Genomic DNA, 19,361 nt, shown 5'->3' on the forward strand with positions numbered 1-19,361 from the left:
TTACTAAAATACTACCTATCCAATTTAAAATTGCATTAATTTGTATATCTAAACAAGCATTATATGAAAATTAATTTATTTAAATCGAAACTAAAAATTAAATAAATTATGCACATTTCAAAACAAGGATGGGTAATTTTTATAAAATTACATGGTAAATTTATTGAGTGGTTGTAATCATTTTTAATAATCTTACATTCTTTTATACATAATAGTAAAGCCAAACATTCAGTCATGTTACTTGCATCTGGAGTATGATTATACTTATACATAAATAGTTCTACATTTAAAAATCAGCTGCAATTATGCATACAATAAGAATGTCGCAAAAACAACGTAGCAGTTAAAAAACGCACGATCAGCACCATCAGCGATACCAGGTATCGCGAAGTTCACGCATCGAATTGCGAAACTACCTGAGGTGCTCGATGAGTTCACATCCTGATTAATCCCTATAAAAAGCGAAAATTATTCAATCGTTCATCAGTTCAGTTTTGAGGATCACAGAATCGCCACAGCCAACAATGCGTCTCAATGTGTGTGTCTTAGTGTTGTTGCTGGCAGTTGCTTTAGTTTGGGCTGGCCCAACACCCAAAGCTGCACAAAAGAAGTCATTGGAAGATCCCAAACTCGAGTCTAAGAAGCAAGAACTGAACATTGAAGAAACAGGCGAGGAGAAGGATAGGACCAAGAAGTCTGCAAATTTCTGCGTTGAAATCAAGCAAGGTTCTTCTCAAGTAACGCAGGTTCCTTGCAAGACTGTTCAAACTCCAGCTCAAACTGTAGCTCAAACTGCTGCTCAAACTGCTGCTCAAACTGCTGCTCAAAACACTCTTCTGACCATCCAAAGTGAACCTGCTGCTCAGACGATCCAAACTTTGAACGTCGCTCAACCATCATTTGTTCAGTCAGTGCCTCAGTCGAACATAGTCCTTCCTCGACAGATACTGCAGCCTTACCAAACCTTTCAAATAGTTCAATCTGCTCTTCAGCCATGTTCTCAACCGAGTCCATCCGTAAACATTGTTCAGCCAATTTCCCAGTCTCAGGTTATCCAGGAGACATCAAAACCAAAACCAAAACCAAAACCAAAACCCACTCCAAACACCATTCAGACCACTATGGAGCAACCTAAACCTGCACGTATTGAACAATTCTCTGAGTCACTTCCAATACCGCAAGAGACCTTAACCGTGTTGCCAGTTAGTTCTTCTTATCAAGAACCTGTAATCACTGTACCGTCCAGTCCTATGATTATATATCCTAAGCCAGAACCATCACAATTAGCCAGTATTATTGAAATTCCATCGGTATCTCCTTGCAACAACCCCCTGCATGGAGTTTTGACTCCGTGTACATGTCAGAATAACATGGCTATATTGAGTGAGTCTAGTATGGAGCCCATGGCCATTAAAGTAGTGTCTGCTCTTCCTTACTCATCACCGTGTGCAAGATCTTCGTCTTCAATGGTAATGCCATACAATGCTCACATGGTGCCTCACATCTTAGCACATGTAAGTAAAAAATAATTACCCCTTCTTTGTCTATTTTTGATATGTGTCCTTCATATGTAATTATTTATAGGATCACATGGACAAGGCCCGACATCATGTAAAATATCATGCCCATATCAAATCTGATCTTCCATATTCATCGTTCCTGCCCCAAAATAATTTCCAAAATGTCTATGAAAAAACAGTCCCCCTTGCAGTAGAAACCGTACCGGTCAATCAATATGCCGCTAAAAATATAATACTGGATCATCCGCACGAAACTCCAGGAATCACCATCAACGCTTACCCCCACGTCTTAAGAGCGGCTAATCCAATGATGGGATCTCGATTCCTTACAAACAAAGAGACTGTTGAGAACAGTCCACTGATGTCCGGAACGAATGATTTTATGCAGTCCAATAAGGCGCCAAGAGAAATCAGCGCAAATGAATTTTTACCTGTGAAGATGGAAGAAACTAAACAAGAGAATGAACGAGGCGATACAAAAAGTTATAAGGCAACAGCTAATTAATGAAATGTAGTATGAATTAGTTTTTGTATTTTTGTACTTGTCACAATCAAGTTTGTCAAAAGATACCTTGTACTATTAAAAAAGGATTAAATTGTGTCCCATTATCAATAAGATAACAATTTTTAAAAAACATTTACATCCTTATTTTTACCTTACTCATATGCTCATACATTTTGATGAAATACTCGTAGAACTTTCTGATCTTTTGTTCACTTCTGTTAACAAAGGGTTGTCTTTAGGTATGATTAGTATGTTTTGGGAAGAACTCTCCTCCAAATACTTCTGTAAACTTGATATACTGAATTGAGCCCACGAGCAATTACACGAATCCTTTGGCGAGTTCTCGTCGCTCTTATCTTGACCTTTAATTTGAGAACGAAATGTTAATTCGATTAAAATGTTATTCATCATTTTTATTTCAATATTATAATGTAAATTTTAGAGATTCTGACCAGCAATAACTTTTAAATCTTCCTCCAAGATGTCTTCGTCAATATTAATCCAACGTATGATACTTTTACCAATGTCAGAACTCACATTTTTCAATATATGTGTGATCTTTTCCATTACGTCCAACGGAGGCTTAATTCTTTTTAGAATTTCGTGGTCTACAGACCAATCACTACTTTCGCCTCCCTTACACTTGCAACAAGTGCAAGTTTCTGGGTGGTTAAAATTTCTACATTGTTCATCATAATGTGGTGCTGAAAAATGTATTACCGTATAAAGCAAAATGGAAGAAATGAATGAGTAGAATTGAGAAGTAAATTGAATTACCTTCACATCTGAAGCAATAACAACATCTACAATCTTGTTGGTGGTCCCTATCCAGTATATTTGAAATAATAGTAATAGCTGACTAAAAAAAGAAAACATTTTTTAGTAGACTTATCCTCACTGAAAATTATAATAATAACATACATGTTGCACATTAATTTCTTTTGTTCTATTATATGTATATTTATAATATTCTGCTTTTGGACGAGACTTTTTAATTGGAGGATCTGATGCTTGCGAAAAAAGACCATAAGAAACATCATGGTATCCTTTCTTAGGATAATTATCTTCATATCTTGCAATGCACCATCTATGATCTACTTTGTACAGTCTAATATCTATATTCTCTTGATTCAAAACTTTAGAGATCAGCATTCGTTTGATAATCTACAGGAACATGGATGCATTGTGCATTATTTTAATTTTTCTTTTGTATAAATGTAAAATTCATGTAAATACCTTAGCAGTTAAATGATCAATAGAGTTACCAAATATTTTCAACTGTCGTAGCAAAGGATTCTTTTTCAAAGTATATAAAAATTCTACCATGCCATTGTCCGTAATCTTATTGTACGAAATATCAAGTGATAGCAGCTTTGAGAATGGAAGAGCGAAACTAAGTATTCTAAATAAATCATTATGCGTTCATTTATCTTTTGTGGTACAATTTATATTTTGCTTCAAAAATAGTACCTTGCACCATGATCAGTTATAATGTTTTTACATAATATAAGGTTCTTCAATTTTGGTCTTTTCGCAAGCCATTTGGCAAGATGATCCACGCCGTGATCACCTATGTTGTTACAGCCAAGATCCAACAACAGCAGAGTATTGTTGAAGATTGCATTGGACATCATGGTTTCAATATCATGGCAACTAAAGTTGTACTTTTGCAAATGCAACGTTGTCAGAGTACTGTTATGCTAAGTAAAGAAAGCTTGAATTTAACAATATAGATAAAAAAAATGCGTGCACACAGTATTACTTTGAGCATGTGACCAATGACACTGGCAAAATGAACAGAATCAAAATAATACATGCATCCTGGGTTCGGTCGACTGATATCTAAACATTTCAGAGTTTCATTGTAGTCTTTCTGATCTTGACTCAAGACCATTATAAAATATATTAAACTGGAGGCAGTTTGGTCTACATCTGCGACATTCAAATGGAGTAGATGTTCATTTTGTAGTAACAATTTTGCCACATTCATTGATGCCTGCAAAAATGTCATTAAAGCTTAGTTAATAATTCCATTTAACAGAACATAGAATTAATTTACCTTGACACTTAATTTATTCATTCTTAAACTTAGGCTCTTAATTTGTATTCCTTCTCCTACTTCCAGCAAATAGTTTATTCCTGATTCTTTGATGTTATTATTCCCAATATCTAGATCATCTACGTGTTTGTGTACCTGACGCAACAAATTTAAAAAGTGAATCGTATCAAAATAAATTTTCTCCTATAAATTTTGTTTCTATTACTAGTAGATGATCGATTAAATTTTTGAAGCCATTGTCTGAAATATTGTTGCCAGCTAAGTTAATGCAACGAATATCCTGATGCTTCTGAAGGAAAATTATCAACACTGGAATGTCCATGTCTTCAAGTACTCTCCTGTAATTATCCTCAAGGTAATATCAAATTTAAAAATCAAAAATCGCATCTACTAACTTGATTTTCTCAAATACAATAGAACCACGCATGTCCAGCTTTATCTTCGCAGTACGAATTCCTGTACAGCAGCTATTAAAAACCTGACTGGTCAATTGAACAAAGAAAGGCGGCTTCAGCTTTTCAACAGTTTTAATTAAATCTCCGTGATCGCACGAATGACTGCACAAGCCCCCTTTATTCAAGCACCCGGGCTCATCAAACGTCATGATGAAATTTTTTAAATCTCTTTTCAAATGTTCACATAAATTTTTCAATTATTAATGTATATCATTCAAAATGGCAATTCCTGATATCTACCTAAAGAAACAAGAACTTGATGTTATTCCATTGCAAGATATCTTTAAGGGTAAACGATTAAAATGATATTAGTGAAATAATGAACACTATTACAACAAACCGTTGATCATATTTGATCACATTTGCAATGTGTAATTGACAGCATACTGTGAAATGGATCCTATTTCCTCTGAATATAACTTACAACTCTTGCCATTAACTCAAAGCGACAAATGGCTAATATCTGCGCGTATACTTGATATGGTCACGCTTACCACGACTAACACTGGACTTGCTTTCTTCAAATTTCGCAAACGAGCTCTGTCGTACGAAGAATATTTATTGTACCTTGAAGACTTGGCAAAAATCGGGAACCTTGATTTCGAGGAGCTGAAGAAGAAGCTTCAAGCATCAGGGATGCCTAGGAAGGCTGCTTAACACGTAACTCGGCAATCGCTGTTCACAAATTTTATTAATGAATAACATTCACACAGTATTTGGATGTTTCTTCGGTTCGCTGTAATATTTACATTCATCCGCGTAGTAAATTCCAAAGAAATGACCATTTTAATAAAATAACTGAAATTGATATCTGAAAATCACCGAGTGACCAATACATTCTGTATCGCACAGTGATATTTTAATTATAATAATTTATAGTGACACAGAATGAACTATCTTTATCGGATACGAAAGATTGCTTTCTGTGTAAATAGAATAATAATTTACCTGGAGACCATTATACATAAATAAAATGAATAAAATAAAATTGTCAAAATAAATACGCTTACACTGCTTTCAATATTGTTGGATTACAAGGCAAATGAATCACAAAAGAAGTCGTCCTATGATTAGTTCCACAGCTACGGTGATTTGTTAATTAGAACCATAGATAAAATATGTTTGAAGGTGTGACTTGTCTGGATTTTCTTTTCGCAGTATCAAAAATAAATTAATAAGAAACCAACTTGGGAACATCAACGAAAATACGGTTGAACTCGATATATAAAAATAATATAACAATTTCTGCTTCATGTCGAAAAATAATCACGAAACAGCTTCGTTTTTTTTTCTTCGACATTTAGAAGAGACAATACTTTCATCACATCGTTCGATCTTGTCCCTTTATTGGGGGGACATAAAACATTTACTAAAAAATTATACATTATTCTTCTGTATCCACTTTAAGGCATTTCTAACATTGCCAAGCGTGACTCTACTGAGGAAACTCGCTATTAATTGATATTCCGGCATGGTACGTCTTCCGCAAGACCTAGTTGATAAGGATCTTTGATAAGAATGGTTTCTGACGATGTTTTCCACTCCTTCCTCGTAGAGAATATCTAATACAGGTAGTGCAGAGTTACGTCCCTCGCAAAGTACTTTCGTTGTTAAGCACAGAAGCCACTGCATCACCTACACGAGACAATGATAGATTAGAAATATTAAAATGCGAATTCCAGTCAAATCTATTTACAGACCTCGTTACTAGATGGTAACTTCGCTTCGCTTCTAAGCCAAGTACTCGGTGCCCATAAGTGCAGTTGCATTACAGTTGCTGCTGTTTCTGTATCTAACCTCTGAAATCAAGAACGTAATGACGTAGAATCCAGCATATTTGAAATAACAAATTAAATGAATAAAATTATACCTTGTACAAACTTCTAGACAGTATATTTTTTATTAAAGCGGATACAATCGTTGGCACCTCGTTTGGTAAGAGCGGAAGATCCGTCTCTTTGTAGCTGTAGTTCTTGAGCGATGTTTTGTCATTACTGTCACCATGAAATGGATTCCTCATACCGAATATCTCGTATGCAATTGTACCTATGGTCCAAAGATCAGCTTTCGTGTAATTGATATTAGTGAATGGTCCAGGTTCTGTTGTGATCACTTCTGGCGCCATTAGCGCAGCGTTGCCTCCTTTGTCAATATCGTGAGTGTTGAAAGGCAAATATAATCCATGGCTTTTATCAGCAAGACAACATCCAAAGTCTGTAATGACTAAAGACGGGCAGTTGTCAGTTTCTTCGGACAGGTCTAGCAGAATATTGTCGCTTTTCAGGTCTCTAGAATTCGGTGAGAGAAAAAAAATGTAACTCAATGATATATAATATCATAGTATAGCTTTGACCAGTGCAGGTATTGACTTACCGATGTGCGATGCCATGAGCATTCATGTGTGCAACACCTTCAAGTAACTGTGCAAATAGTAGTGTTGATTCTCTGATGCTTATGTCATGATCAACCAGATATTGTTTTAACGTTGTGTCATACCTATCCAGATATAACAGGTTGTATTACTTAATTTACATACAGATCGTGTTGTTTGAGTTGTACTACACATTATACCTTTTCATTAATAGAAACAGACTCATATTTCTTCCAGATCCTTGGGGGTTAATGCGTATAGGCAATGCATCAGGATACATTCTCAAGGAACCAGGTAATGCTGGTACTGTATCAGCAAAAGCATAGTACATTGCTACAATGTTTGGATGTGGCGGTAGCTCTGCTTTTCTTTCTGCCATTTTAATTTCCCATTCGGCCAGTTCCTCATTATTTAAGTGTTTTCTAGCTGGGACAGTTTCCCTGTACATAGCTCTTAAAATGGAAAGTGCATTCGATTCAGTATCATAATTAAACATCATCTTCAATGCCAATGGAAATGTAGCTACATTCGTGGCTTTGCTGTCGATACTTAGTTCATTTTTGTCTTCGTTTGATTCCTTGAATCTTGTTGCATATACAACTGCAGAGCAGCCTTTAGCAATAGCAGGACCAATTACAAAATCACTCAATGTGACAACCTTCTCTTCATCTTTAATAACTTCATAATTCATATCATTTTGAGGCATGTTCCATTGTAATTTTGATACTGCTTCCTGGAAGTTCAAATTTAAATATCATTACAATATTGTTTCTCTCCCTTATTTCTAATCAAGATGAATCAAAATAAATACCCTAATTTCCCAGCAGACTCCCTCCAACTCATCATCTTTTGTCAATATTCCAGATCCAGATGCTAAGGACACTCCAACTAAAGCGAAAAATGGTGCAGAATCTCCAAAGACTAATCTAGTTGCTGCCCGTCTTCTTAAATCAGCTGCCAAACTATTAGTGACTCGTTTTAAGATATTATCAACGAAAAGCCGTCGAGCGTGGGCTCCCAAATAACCAAGGTGTCTTCCAGCGGTAGATACATTGTTGTTACCCTGGGGCAAATAGCCCTGGGACTTGCCTATTTTAGGTGAAATAGTATAAATGTTCAATGTAAACGTATCAATTGCAACTTCTTCGTAAATTAATTTAAACAATGTAATTCTGAACGTAATGTAAATTTTGGCACAACAAAGTCAAAGGTATCTTAGAAATACAGATAAACAATGTACATTCAATGCGTGTAACTTTGTAAGAACATAGAAACTCAAGAACTTCTAGAAAGATAAAAAAGAAAACACTTTTGACAAGGGAACCCCACAGCTGATTCCCTTCCGACTTCAAAGAAATTCGAAGTAATGATTATAAACTTGAAGTAATGTGTGGCTTAAGGTATCGTTTCCAACTGCGAATTTTCTTATGGACACTGAAACCATGTATTCCTATGATAACAGAGTTAGAACGCATTGCGAAGGACAAAGGTTTCAGTGATTACCTACGTGTAAGTCCTTGACGTTGCGATGACTGTTCGCAAGAAATAAATTCTTGATCATTTAACTCACCTACTTGTACAACGTGTATGTTGCCGTGGTTGATTCTTGGATGACAATTAGGGTAGAGACACTCGGTATTTCGAAGGGAGTGTAGTAAAGCCCGACCATTTTGCACGATACGGTGAGCTACCAACCGAATCGACATTTCTCCACCTTTACGGGTTGAGAAAGCCCAATGGGCCACTCCCCAGGAAACACAGGCCTTCGCCGCCGAAGGCAGGCTCGTTACCAACCTGTCAATCGTTTTTCAAAATTTTCTTCTTTTGTATAACTGCGTAGACGACCCCTAAAGGACTTCTTCTACGCTCCATCCAATTTCTTTCGTTTTCGTGTTTCGTTTTTCGCACTCCTGAACTCTATCGACCATTTACAGAACAATATCTTACAATCGGTAAAACAGAACATTATCCACCGAAGATAACTGAAGCCACTAATAAAAGAGGGGGCCACTGGTAAAAATTAAATTTCAAGAAACGATCTCTCGTCCGAAGAATGAAACATAAATATAAATAATTATACTTCCAGGTAATTTATAAAATGAAGGTATGTCTGGAAACGTTTATGCTACACTATAATTTACAAATAATCGATAATATTGTAACAGTAACATAGCACAATAACATGAAACCTCACAATGTAAGTCGATAATCTATTATCAAATATTTTGCTCCAGGCAATGAACCTACAAAAATATCTCCTGAATACCATAGACTCAATCACTAATCAGCAAGGAATCAAAGGATCCCAAAACGACATAATCATTAATACACGATAATTAATTAATCAAGAACCACCGAGGTAACGTCTAACCAAAATACAATGAAAAATCTGTTCAAATTCTCATATACGTTATCCGTAGGCGCCAAAGATGCTCGAGATCTCTCAAATAAACGGAATTCGAGCGCGTTTGAACCAGCTGAGACTTCTGCGAATGGAAATGTAATCGGCAGCGAGGAACATTTGGCGTGGAAAGAGAGGGGGACCCCCGTGCGCGAAGGGTTCACGGTAAAGGGAACCGCGCGGTAGTGCAACGACACGCTTCTACGGGTTATGATCGCGATCGAAGGTATTTCTATTGCGAAATCGTGCTCCAGTGGAGATCCACGACGTCGGGGATAGATCGTTAAAGGGATCAACGCGTAGCTCTGCGCGCCGCTGAACGATCGTTTAACCCAGTTGCATCAGCGGAAAGCATTTCATTCGTATGCACCAGCGAGCGAGGTGGGATCAACGATCTACGATGGAGGCACGCTTGCGCGGCTACTAAATTGAAACTGTGATACGACAATAATTGCCGCCGATAAAACCGATAAGAAGAGATTGCTTGCGAACAACAAATTTTTCTGTGCACACAGTAGGTCAGATATGACGTATCGCTGCAAGTTTTTCTTCTGTTCGCGCCGCTAGTCTCATTGTCTCACATAAGAACGTCATTCGGTGCACCGCCGCAAAAGCAGGTATTAAGAAAAGTATCTACGAACTTTCTTCTATTCTCTCAACCATTAACACGTTGACCGCTGCGACGGTCATCGGTGATCAACATTGCAAGTGTCAGCGGTACAAGTGTCGCTTATGGTCCTGGAATTAATTAGTCCTTGATCCGACGGAATGGTAATATTTGGAAATTTCTTGTGTTGTGAATGAATAATATTGGAATATTAATTTTAGCTGAATGTAGAAGGATATATATTTGAGAATTGTGGTACAAAAATTATTTTTCAACTGTCTTATAAAATAATGTTGATAATGTTTGTTTTATTATTATGATATAATTTATGTTGTAGTGATTGTACATTGTAGATTTATGTTTATGTTGTATTTATTTATGTTGTTTTTTTTGTGTAGGGTGATCTTTAATGATTTTATCAGTTGCTGAATTCTTGTAATGTAATTTTATGAGCATCGTTGCACGGCCGATCGAGCGAGCGATTGCGATGAAATTAATCATTGTGAGAAATTGTAATGCGATACCAACGATCTGTTAAACCGGTATCGCCTGTCAACATTTTTTTTTCCGCGAATGCACGCACACTCTGAACTTAGAGTACCGTTTATTCCTCATATATACTTCTTTTTGCCTCTTCTGTAAAATCAGTTGTCCAAGTAGACTCCATGGAGAAGGTACATTATGCTTGAAGATTGTTTTATTTAAATATTTATTTCATATTTTTTGAATATCTAATATTCTCTATTTTTCTAATATTCAATTTTATCGATTATTGATTTTATTTCATTGTTTTATTTAAATATTTAATATTTCTTAAATATCTGATATTCACTATTTGTCTAATATTCAAGTAATTATTTTTATAAATATACTGCATGCTCATAAATAACATTATTTTCCAGATAAGCATGCCGTTGTTCAAAGGCCGCGTCCCCCAAAAATCACCGACGTCAGATAAAATTTCAAACGGCAGTTCGCATTATGGTAACAATAATCACTGGCAGAGGAGTAAAAACGAAAACGAACAGAACCCAACGAACACCGGCAACGGAGATCACAGTGGACAGAACAGCAATACTGAAACGCAGGAACGACGATCGTTGAAGGTTTCCAGGCCGTCGTTAATTTTTCACTGTCAATTGGCACATGGAAGTCCTACAGGGCTGATATCTGGCTTCAGCAATGTCCGGGAACTTTATCAGAAGATAGCTGAATGCTATGATATACCAGTGGAAGAAGTGAGTTAAATTGACGGTCGATAAACCAGGGTACAAACGAGCCAATCCTTTCCGACAGGAAACGTTTAATTCCGATTCTATTTCCTACATTTAATATGCGAATAATTTGTTGTAACTAGACTACATGCGTGACTGTATCTATAGATAAATCTTTATACAGATGCTAAACAGATGTTTTAAAATTCTTCAACATTTTTATACAAGGTTCAATGAAATTTCATTTACAATCTAACTGTAGCAAATACTTAATTGATTAATTAATTTTGCTAGACATAGATATAGAAATTATTTCACGCGTGTTCTCTATGGTCAGATTAGTATAGATTAACGAGATTTTATTTACAATCTACTTGAGAATATTATTTAGTCGTCTCGATTAATTAATTTTATTAGACATAATATTATTTCACGCTCTATGGGAATTCGCGTCGAACGAGCGGCAAGGATAGTCGAGCGTTTCAGGGCCCATATGGTTTATGGGGAAAGCGTTATTCCGGATACAGGAAACATCGGTTACGGGCCGCGGCCTCTCGCCTGCACGGCGGATACATTCTCTGCGCCGTGATCAGAGACATGTAATAACAGGTTGTAAATGCTATGAACGCATTTTCCATGCTAGTTACCGTTCGTAAGGTCACTTGAATCGGGATTGAACCGAACCAGCTCTCTTAGCGTCGCTTAATGGTCACAGTGAAAGTTGCTAATGACCGAACGCCGAGACGAAAGATTAGGGGCTTTCGGTTTTTCTCAAGAGGCTGGTCGGGTGGGGTACACTATGCGTCATTTTTACCCACTGAGAATTGTACCATTTCTATACACGTGGAAGGATTGTAGGATAATGTAGGATTAATATAGGATTTTTGGGAATTCTAATTAACTAACAAAAGTAACAATGCCGCGCGATTTCATAGAGCAAAATACACAAAGTAGAAAATATAATATTAAATCATTTGATTGAATTGCATTATTATTATTATTATTATATAGAAATGTTTTTAAATAATCATCGTTTACTTGAGTGAATTATAGTAATTCAATTTGGTTGGGGGACACCGGTGACCCTGAAGGGAGCCCTGAAGTAAAGTTTAACAGGGTTGTGAAATAATGAAATATAATTATTAAGATATCAATTTTTTATGTACACAATTATCTGAAATTCAATGAACCAATTGATGCTCCTGAAAATTGAAGGCTTTAATAAGGTTTTCATTTTCCTTGGTTTAGTAATTAACATCTGGCCACGTATCCGCCGGTGCATGTTACTGTTCATTAAGAAATTTAGCGTGACAATTAAAGTGGAGGCTGGCTTGTCTAATTTTGCGTGTAGCGTGACGCGTTTGGCTATTTTTTTTATGCATCGCACTCGAACATGTAACATTCGCTTTCTGCGAGGTTCTAACGAGTTCCTCTTCTTTCAGATACTCTTCTGCACACTGAACACACACAAGATAGAAATGACTGAGTTGTTGGGCAGCCAGATAGTGGTAGGTGATTTTATATTTGCCCACAAGAAAGGTACGCTGGTTATTGGTACTTCAATTATTGCCCTTTACGCGTTAATGACAATTTGTTTCTTCAGGGCGACCCAAGGAGATTGAGCTGATGAAATCGGACGACGCTTTAGGGTTAACTATAACGGACAATGGTACAGGATACGCTTTCATTAAACGTATCAAGGAAGGCTCAGTGATCGACAGGATAAAAGTAATAGAAGTCGGAGATCATATAGAGAAAATTGACTCGAATAGCTTGATCGGTAAACGGCATTTCGAAGTAGCAAGGATGCTGAAAGCTATTCCAAAAGGTTCGTCGTTTACGTTAAGACTAGTCGAGCCACTGAAGAATGGCTTTGGTAGCATTGGTCCACGTGGAGAACTGAAAAAGGGAAAGAAACCAGGTTATGGTTCTGGAAGAGAGACGCTTAGATTCAAAGCCGATGGAAGCGCTCAAATTGTGGAAATGGTAATTGGATCTTCAATGGAAAATTCATTTATATATATATATATTTATACGTAAATTATGATAATTCTGGACAACTTCATTAAATTATTATTTCTTCTATTGATATTAATCAACAGGTGGATGATGCTGCTGCAGTGGGCATTGAAAAGATTAATGTGATTCTGGAGAGTTTCATGGGTATATACGATACCGAATTAGGCACGTGATTTTATTTATAAATATATCTTTATTTAATAAGTGTTTTTTGTTACAATAGTTTTTTTTATTTTTTTCGTAACAGCTACACAGATTTGGGAGCTCTCTGAAGGCAAATGCAACAGCATTGAATTTGCAGAAGCAATAGATAATTCAGACTTGGAAGCTTTTGGCTTTACAGATGACTTTGTCATTGAATTATGGGGTGCTATTACCGACGCTAGAGCTGGTAGACATCGATGATAAAAACGGTCGCTCGAGTTGCGACAAAATAAATTTCTAAAAGCTATGATTTCTGTGCATTCCAATTTATTAAATGCTCGTACTTTTTTTGAATATTAAATTATGACCAGCATGTAAAATGGTTTGCACAGTAGCTTATACAAATAAGGAATAGTTGACACAGCGGTTACGATGTAAATTATTCCTTTGTTAGCATATAGACCTAGTACAACTAGGATAAGCATAATATAAGTTTATAAATCGTTAACAGATAAGAAATAAAAAATTTAGGATACATTGTGTTCTGATAAAATTTTGTTTTATTTTTTAACTGATAAATTAATACTTGAGCGTTTCCAGACCTTCAGATTGTTGTCAATCAATTACGTAATATCGCTATTTATCAAGTGATTAAATGCAACCAGTAAGAGCCGTACTGATTACAATTCAATTTAAATAATGTCGGTTATTTACGCAGTCGGTATTGGTATCACTAACGAAAACGTCATCGAAATTTAACCTAACAAACACTTGAGATATCGGTGAACAAGTTGTAACACACGATCATGGCTTCCACTATCAGCAGAGCTAGCTGCCTACTTTTTCGTTTAAGCGATAGTTCAAGAAATAGTTATAAACGTTTTAAACTTGCCAGAGTATGTATTATTTAATATTAATTTAAAATATCGAATAATTTGGATATTAATGCAAACCTAACCTGTCGACCCTTCCGGTATTTAAAGTTTGACAGTGCATGGCTGATTTAACAAACATTGATTTATTGTAAAATAATGATTTGAAAACCTATAGCATTATTGTAGATTATTTTTTCGTATTTTAACATTATTATATAATTGTCTATAACTTTTTTCAATAGGTATGTACAGTTAATTTCTCTGTAAGAGCTAATATATCTGAAACAGAAGAAGATGCTCGAAAGACACCTGTACTTAGTGGTAATGGAAAAGTATTTAAATCTGTTGACGAAGCAATATGTGATATGTCAGATGGTGCCAAGCTTTTAGTTGGTGGATTTGGACTATGTGGAATTCCAGAAAATTTAATAGCAGCTATATTGAAGAAGGGTACGAAGGATTTAACTGTTGTTTCCAATAATGCAGGTGTTGAAGATTTTGGATTAGGTATACTTTTAAAGGAATATAGGATAAAAAGAATGATAGCTTCCTATGTGGGTGAAAATCCCGAATTTGAGAAGCAATATCTCAGTGGTAAATTAGAAGTTGAATTAACACCTCAGGTGATTATTTAGAATAATGAAAGTTAAGCTTGTAACAGAACTAAGGTATAACAACTGTATCTTTAAAAACTTAGGGCACATTAGCTGAACGTATTCGTGCAGGTGGAGCTGGTATTCCTGCCTTTTATACACCTACTGCTTATGGAACTTTAATACAAGAAGGCAATGTTGTTGTCAAATATGACAAAGATGGAAATGCGGAAATATCTGGAAAACCAAGAACTGTAGCACAGTTTGATGGTAAAAATTATGTTATGGAAACTGCAATCACTGGAGATTATGCTCTCATAAAAGCATGGAAAGCAGACAAAGCAGGGAATTTAATATTCAGGAAATCAGCCAGAAATTTTAATCCAGTAATGTGTAAGGCGGCTAAGATAGCAGTGGCAGAAGTAGAGGAGATTGTAGAAATTGGTGAATTAGATCCTGACCATGTACATTTACCTGGTATCTATGTAGATAGAATAGTTAAAGGTCCTTCATATGAGAAACGTGTAGAGGTTCGTGCATATTTGAAGATAGCAATGAATTATTAAAAGTATATACTTACTTCTATTCCTTATGTATGTTAGAAACGCTTCACTAAAGAAACTATGAGACCTAAGAAAGTAACACCAGCTAGTAAAGTAAAGGACAGGATCATTAAACGTGCTGCCCTTGAATTCAAAGATGGAATGTATGGTAAGACATCCACAATGAAGTAAGTATATTACAAAATATGCTTAACCTTCAATCAATAAACTTTTCTGCAGCCAATCTGGGAATTGGTATACCAGTACTTGCATGCAAGTACATTCCCAAAGATGTAAAGGTAACTTTGCAGTCCGAGAATGGTATCCTAGGTCTCGGTCCCTATCCAGACAAAGATGAAATTGATCCCGACTTAATCAATGCTGGAAAAGAAACAGTCACCGTACTACCTGGAGCATCATACTTCAGTAGCGACGAAAGTTTCGCCATGATTCGAGGGTACATATTAAAATTATTATTTCCAATAGACAATTGTTACTAATTTTAATTGTTTTAGAGGTCACGTTAATTTAACAATGCTTGGAGCGATGCAAGTATCAGAAACAGGAGATCTAGCTAACTGGATGATTCCCGGAAAGCTGGTGAAAGGGATGGGTGGTGCAATGGATCTAGCTGCCGCACCAGGCACAAAAGTGGTGGTCACAATGGAACACAAAGCTCGTGACGGAAGTCCAAAGATCTTAAAAAATTGCACAATGCCGTTGACAGGTGACATTAATATAATATGATCAACTATATAATGATTGCCCTAAAAACTGAACGGTCTCCTCCATCCTTTAATACTCCAGGGCAACAATGCGTGGATTTAATAATCACAGACATGGCAGTTTTCGAGGTGATGAAAGGAGAGGGGTTAAAGCTCATCGAAATCGCGCCGAATGTTGAGATGAGCGACCTCGTCAGCTCTACCGGTTGTGAATTCGCGGTGGCCGACGACCTTAAAGAAATGAGGCAGGTGGACGTAGAATCTTGCGAATAAAAACGGTAACCCACTTAAACAGACTTTTAAGTACTCCGCGGTATACAGATAGAAAAGTGACACATACACACGTATTCATAAGGAGATTCGACGCTTGTATAAATTAGCTTAAGTCTACCATAAATACGTTAGGACTTCATTTATCCAACATCAGACCTAATCGCGCAAACGAAGCTCATCGAAAGTACATGTACAGGTAGGAACAGATAACAGGTTATGGATTGTTATTATCTCAACGTCTCAATTTACCCGGACTGTTTTCTTTGTCGACTCGGATAAATGGAATCCAGTTACATTAAGCATAATACTAGGTTTTAACGGGCAAAGCGATATATAATTTTGTAATGGACGCGACGAAATAAAATCAAACTCTTACTCTCTAAATTTAGCTTTTACTCTGGCGGGCAGTGGTAACAAATAAAGCACGCTGTTAAGTATACATAGTCCAACGGCGAACGCCAGAGAGATCAGCAGGTTTAGGTCGACGTTCAGCACTTCTGAAATGTTTTCGCCCTCCCGGGTGAAACGTTCTATCAAGTAGGTCCTTCCGTCGGGGTACCTGCAGAGCTCCGGTACACCAGGACACGCGAAGCTTTCATTGTAATGAAGATTTAAGAACATAGGCATGTCGATGGCCAATTGGTTCAGCGCCAAAGAAGCGTATCTTGCTGGTAATGCGGTGGAGACGGCCGCCAGCCAATATGGCAGAGCTTTCAGACTCCTGATAGCACCGGATGCTACCACCAGGGACACCAGCGTCATGTACAAAACCGTGATAGCGCCTGTCACTGGTTTTCCAACTACCATCATCACGGCCACGGTTACTTGTTCAGCTGCGACGTAACTTGCCCACAATACTCCAGAAGCATATGCCCAGGACGCCAAGTCTAACTCCAGGATAGGCGTCAGGATACCGATGGTGATCATGGATGACAGGAAACTGAGTGGCAAACTTAACAACGCGTACGCGGTCAGGAACATTGCGCCACCGTAGAGACCTTCTCTCTTCTCCTGGTAATATCTGGCGCGATAACCTGGAACTGGATGATCACAGGCGAATTTTATGTTCTGTTGGAGTCATTGGCGCTTTAAGTCAGCTGGAACTTACGAAGGAGTGCTGTGGTTGCTATCCCAGCTACGTAGAACAGTGTCAATACGTTAAACGTTAGACCACTTGTTTGTAGGAATATTCTGGATTGTACAGGGGTGGAATGGGAGTATAGAATGCTCATGAGGGCAACAGAGAATGGTAGTAGTAGGAGGCGAGTGGCGAAGTGTCCTAAACCACATTTGTTGAAGGCGAATGTTGCTGCCATGCTTCTCCTAGGGTGTGAAATAATGTAGTAGTTTATGAAGAATTTATAAAGGGTGTTTTTGAAGGGCAAAGAATTTGTGAAGAGTATTTACAAGTAAAGAGCGAGGAGGGTGGAGAAGCAACCAGGCTTGATCCCTCGACCTAGTCCTTTGTGCATGATACCAAGTGGCGTATCCTTCACGTTGGGCGGCACTTGCGGTGCCTCCTTCATGTAAATAACGCCCTCCGCTTTGAACTTGTCGACTAAGACAGATATCTGTTGATTGGACTCCAGGAAACGATCTCTGGAGCGGCGGTCGACCGTTGATAGACACACTAAATTGATTATATGAAACTTAACCTATATGTTCTTTTCTTAACTCTTTAAAGAGAGCAGAGGTAATTTTTATATTATTTCTTAGAATATAAATGTTAGTAAGTATTTACTTACAGTAGTACATCAATGGGTTTTCGAGTTCAGGGCAGGGGAATCCAATGTAAGTGAAGTAGTCCAGCATACTCCTAGTTGGTCCAGAATAAACCACAGCACCCAAGCACAGAAGGGTGACACGACTTACAAATGGAAGTACGTCTGATCTGGGAGTCTCCATTGTGAGGACAACAATGGATCCTCTCCGAGTAGCATAGGACCAAAGCATAGAAACGATTAAGTAGGTATTTAGGGGATCCGTGTCCCATGTTGGCTCATCTAGAAGCAATAACGTGGGGTCCTTCGCCAGCTGAACTCCCAGCATCAGTCTTCTATACTCTGGCTTAGTCAAATCATTCACTGCTCTATTAGCCACCTGAGACAATGCCAAATCCGCCAATGTTTGTCTCACTCTAGCCTCTCTGTTACTCAAATTCGCTAACCAGATAGCATAAGTTAAGGTCTGGCGAACAGTTAAACTAGGCAACAGGTGACATCTGTGAGCAACGTAACCACCATGACGTCTGAACAGCTCTGGTGTGAGTAGGTTATTGTTCAAAGTGACTCTGCCTCTTGTTTCTCCTTCTGCTCTTCCAGCTGAAAAAAGGAATGATGAAATGACAGCATCATTGTAATTTACAATAAGTAGCAACACTGGATAAATAAAAGTGCTTTACAAAACAAATCCAATTCCATTGAAAATCTTATCTTAAGATAACACTAGAGCTACCAGATCAGTATCCCAATAGAAAATAATTATCTTAACACTAGAACTTAGAGAAGTTATTAAAGTTAATTCAGTAATACCTAAACTAAAACAAACCAACTGAAATCTCAATGAATACACACTTGCAGCTTCCATACAAAAATTTTAAGAAGTCAATTTAAGTGTTTGGTAGTTCCAGTGTTAGAAGCACTTTTATTACCATAATCTCTGATCAACTCTCTTACCGATAACATCCAGCAAAGCCCTTTTGCCGGACCCTTTTGAGCCCAGAATCGCCAACACTTCTCCGCCATGGACCCTAGCAGATACGTCCCTCAGCACCGCAGTGGGTTCCGTTTTGCTCACGCAGCTACCCTCTATCACCACCGCCGTCAAATGGTACACGTTCGCTATGTCCAAGGTACAGTCTGATGGTATCATTGTGGTCCCTCTGATTCACATACCTCGCCGGTGGAAAATTAACTGGTAAACGTTTTACTCCACTCAACGCGAACTCTTTAAACAATGGTCCTTTTGAAAACCACCCGAATGTAACAGGATAAATTCTAGTGGGCAGCACGGTGTCCGTGGAAGCGACTGGTCAGACATTGCAGCTGAAACGAAGCTG

At 37.4% G+C, this 19,361-nt stretch overlaps 7 protein-coding genes across 11 annotated transcripts; 4 read left to right on the forward strand and 3 right to left on the reverse strand.

Moving 5' to 3' along the window:
- Positions 1–358: 358 nt before the first annotated feature.
- On the forward strand, positions 359–2,136 carry LOC116426271 (uncharacterized). The gene is made up of 2 exons (XM_031974992.2): positions 359–1,514; positions 1,585–2,136. Exons 1-2 carry the CDS (start codon positions 525–527, stop codon positions 2,023–2,025), a joined length of 1,431 nt encoding a protein of 476 aa, XP_031830852.1. The 5' UTR covers positions 359–524; the 3' UTR covers positions 2,026–2,136.
- Positions 2,137–2,178: 42 nt separating this feature from the next.
- LOC116426299 (uncharacterized) lies at positions 2,179–5,064 on the reverse strand. The gene is made up of 10 exons (XM_031975083.2): positions 4,480–5,064; positions 4,290–4,422; positions 4,085–4,219; positions 3,788–4,021; positions 3,496–3,725; positions 3,262–3,427; positions 2,947–3,189; positions 2,803–2,884; positions 2,478–2,729; positions 2,179–2,387 (listed from the first exon to the last, which is right to left on the reverse strand). The coding sequence occupies exons 1-10, from the start codon at positions 4,686–4,688 to the stop codon at positions 2,182–2,184; spliced, it is 1,890 nt and encodes a 629-aa protein (XP_031830943.2). The 5' UTR covers positions 4,689–5,064; the 3' UTR covers positions 2,179–2,181.
- Positions 4,759–5,196, forward strand: LOC143174265 (tubulin polymerization-promoting protein homolog). The gene is made up of 2 exons (XM_076364940.1): positions 4,759–4,828; positions 4,922–5,196. The coding sequence occupies exons 1-2, from the start codon at positions 4,759–4,761 to the stop codon at positions 5,194–5,196; spliced, it is 345 nt and encodes a 114-aa protein (XP_076221055.1).
- A 15-nt stretch (positions 5,197–5,211) lies between these two features.
- Pink1 (PTEN-induced putative kinase 1) lies at positions 5,212–8,830 on the reverse strand. The gene is made up of 7 exons (XM_031974965.2): positions 8,481–8,830; positions 7,722–7,999; positions 7,111–7,643; positions 6,913–7,035; positions 6,410–6,827; positions 6,240–6,338; positions 5,212–6,174 (listed from the first exon to the last, which is right to left on the reverse strand). Exons 1-7 carry the CDS (start codon positions 8,614–8,616, stop codon positions 5,917–5,919), a joined length of 1,845 nt encoding a protein of 614 aa, XP_031830825.1. The 5' UTR covers positions 8,617–8,830; the 3' UTR covers positions 5,212–5,916.
- Positions 8,831–8,842: 12 nt separating this feature from the next.
- Positions 8,843–13,770, forward strand: kermit (PDZ domain-containing protein GIPC-like protein kermit). Of its 5 annotated transcripts, none has more exons than XM_031975025.2 (9): positions 8,843–8,996; positions 9,145–9,269; positions 9,331–10,082; positions 10,317–10,592; positions 10,821–11,156; positions 12,575–12,671; positions 12,736–13,118; positions 13,235–13,316; positions 13,399–13,764. In XM_031975025.2, exons 4-9 carry the CDS (start codon positions 10,584–10,586, stop codon positions 13,554–13,556), a joined length of 1,065 nt encoding a protein of 354 aa, XP_031830885.2. In that variant the 5' UTR covers positions 8,843–8,996; positions 9,145–9,269; positions 9,331–10,082; positions 10,317–10,583; the 3' UTR covers positions 13,557–13,764. The 5 variants fall into 5 exon arrangements, with proteins under 5 accessions (XP_031830885.2, XP_031830876.2, XP_031830896.2 ...); XM_031975016.2 differs by having other exon boundaries at positions 8,913–9,014; XM_031975036.2 differs by having other exon boundaries at positions 8,913–9,014; positions 9,331–9,928.
- A 173-nt stretch (positions 13,771–13,943) lies between these two features.
- On the forward strand, positions 13,944–16,687 carry SCOT (Succinyl-CoA:3-ketoacid CoA transferase). Its single transcript, XM_031974978.2, has 7 exons — positions 13,944–14,191; positions 14,413–14,793; positions 14,868–15,293; positions 15,366–15,474; positions 15,546–15,762; positions 15,821–16,032; positions 16,113–16,687. Exons 1-7 carry the CDS (start codon positions 14,102–14,104, stop codon positions 16,301–16,303), a joined length of 1,626 nt encoding a protein of 541 aa, XP_031830838.1. The 5' UTR covers positions 13,944–14,101; the 3' UTR covers positions 16,304–16,687.
- Positions 16,676–19,309, reverse strand: LOC116426295 (ATP-binding cassette sub-family G member 5). Its single transcript, XM_031975071.2, has 5 exons — positions 18,979–19,309; positions 18,049–18,624; positions 17,711–17,933; positions 17,412–17,626; positions 16,676–17,343 (listed from the first exon to the last, which is right to left on the reverse strand). Exons 1-5 carry the CDS (start codon positions 19,172–19,174, stop codon positions 16,676–16,678), a joined length of 1,878 nt encoding a protein of 625 aa, XP_031830931.1. The 5' UTR covers positions 19,175–19,309.
- Positions 19,310–19,361: the final 52 nt, after the last annotated feature.

This window comes from Nomia melanderi, chromosome 2, assembly GCF_051020985.1.
Source record: "Nomia melanderi isolate GNS246 chromosome 2, iyNomMela1, whole genome shotgun sequence".
NCBI lineage: Eukaryota > Metazoa > Arthropoda > Insecta > Hymenoptera > Halictidae > Nomia > Nomia melanderi.

Excerpts from the sequence above, each read along its gene's own strand:
- LOC116426271 (XM_031974992.2), top strand. The coding sequence starts at position 525 with ATGCGTCTCAATGTGTGTGTCTTAGTGTTGTTGCTGGCAGTTGCTTTA. Across the intron at positions 1,515-1,584 it reads TGCCTCACATCTTAGCACAT|GATCACATGGACAAGGCCCG; the intron begins GTAAGTAAAAAA and ends AATTATTTATAG.
- SCOT (XM_031974978.2), top strand. The coding sequence starts at position 14,102 with ATGGCTTCCACTATCAGCAGAGCTAGCTGCCTACTTTTTCGTTTAAGC. Across the intron at positions 14,794-14,867 it reads AAGTTGAATTAACACCTCAG|GGCACATTAGCTGAACGTAT; the intron begins GTGATTATTTAG and ends TTAAAAACTTAG. Across the intron at positions 15,763-15,820 it reads AGTTTCGCCATGATTCGAGG|AGGTCACGTTAATTTAACAA; the intron begins GTACATATTAAA and ends TAATTGTTTTAG.
- Pink1 (XM_031974965.2), bottom strand. The coding sequence starts at position 8,616 with ATGTCGATTCGGTTGGTAGCTCACCGTATCGTGCAAAATGGTCGGGCT. Across the intron at positions 7,644-7,721 it reads GAGTCTGCTGGGAAATTAGG|GAAGCAGTATCAAAATTACA; the intron begins GTATTTATTTTG and ends TTGAACTTCCAG. Across the intron at positions 6,175-6,239 it reads AGTTACCATCTAGTAACGAG|GTGATGCAGTGGCTTCTGTG; the intron begins GTCTGTAAATAG and ends TGTCTCGTGTAG.
- kermit (XM_031975025.2), top strand. Across the intron at positions 12,672-12,735 it reads TATATTTGCCCACAAGAAAG|GGCGACCCAAGGAGATTGAG; the intron begins GTACGCTGGTTA and ends TTGTTTCTTCAG. Across the intron at positions 13,119-13,234 it reads GCGCTCAAATTGTGGAAATG|GTGGATGATGCTGCTGCAGT; the intron begins GTAATTGGATCT and ends ATTAATCAACAG.
- LOC143174265 (XM_076364940.1), top strand. The coding sequence starts at position 4,759 with ATGGCAATTCCTGATATCTACCTAAAGAAACAAGAACTTGATGTTATT. Across the intron at positions 4,829-4,921 it reads ATTGCAAGATATCTTTAAGG|CATACTGTGAAATGGATCCT; the intron begins GTAAACGATTAA and ends TGTAATTGACAG.
- LOC116426299 (XM_031975083.2), bottom strand. The coding sequence starts at position 4,688 with ATGACGTTTGATGAGCCCGGGTGCTTGAATAAAGGGGGCTTGTGCAGT. Across the intron at positions 4,022-4,084 it reads TGAATAAATTAAGTGTCAAG|GCATCAATGAATGTGGCAAA; the intron begins GTAAATTAATTC and ends ACATTTTTGCAG. Across the intron at positions 3,190-3,261 it reads TTGATCATTTAACTGCTAAG|ATTATCAAACGAATGCTGAT; the intron begins GTATTTACATGA and ends ATGTTCCTGTAG.
- LOC116426295 (XM_031975071.2), bottom strand. The coding sequence starts at position 19,174 with ATGATACCATCAGACTGTACCTTGGACATAGCGAACGTGTACCATTTG. Across the intron at positions 18,625-18,978 it reads GGCTTTGCTGGATGTTATCG|CTGGAAGAGCAGAAGGAGAA; the intron begins GTAAGAGAGTTG and ends TCCTTTTTTCAG. Across the intron at positions 17,627-17,710 it reads ACCCTCCTCGCTCTTTACTT|GAGAAGCATGGCAGCAACAT; the intron begins GTAAATACTCTT and ends TTCACACCCTAG.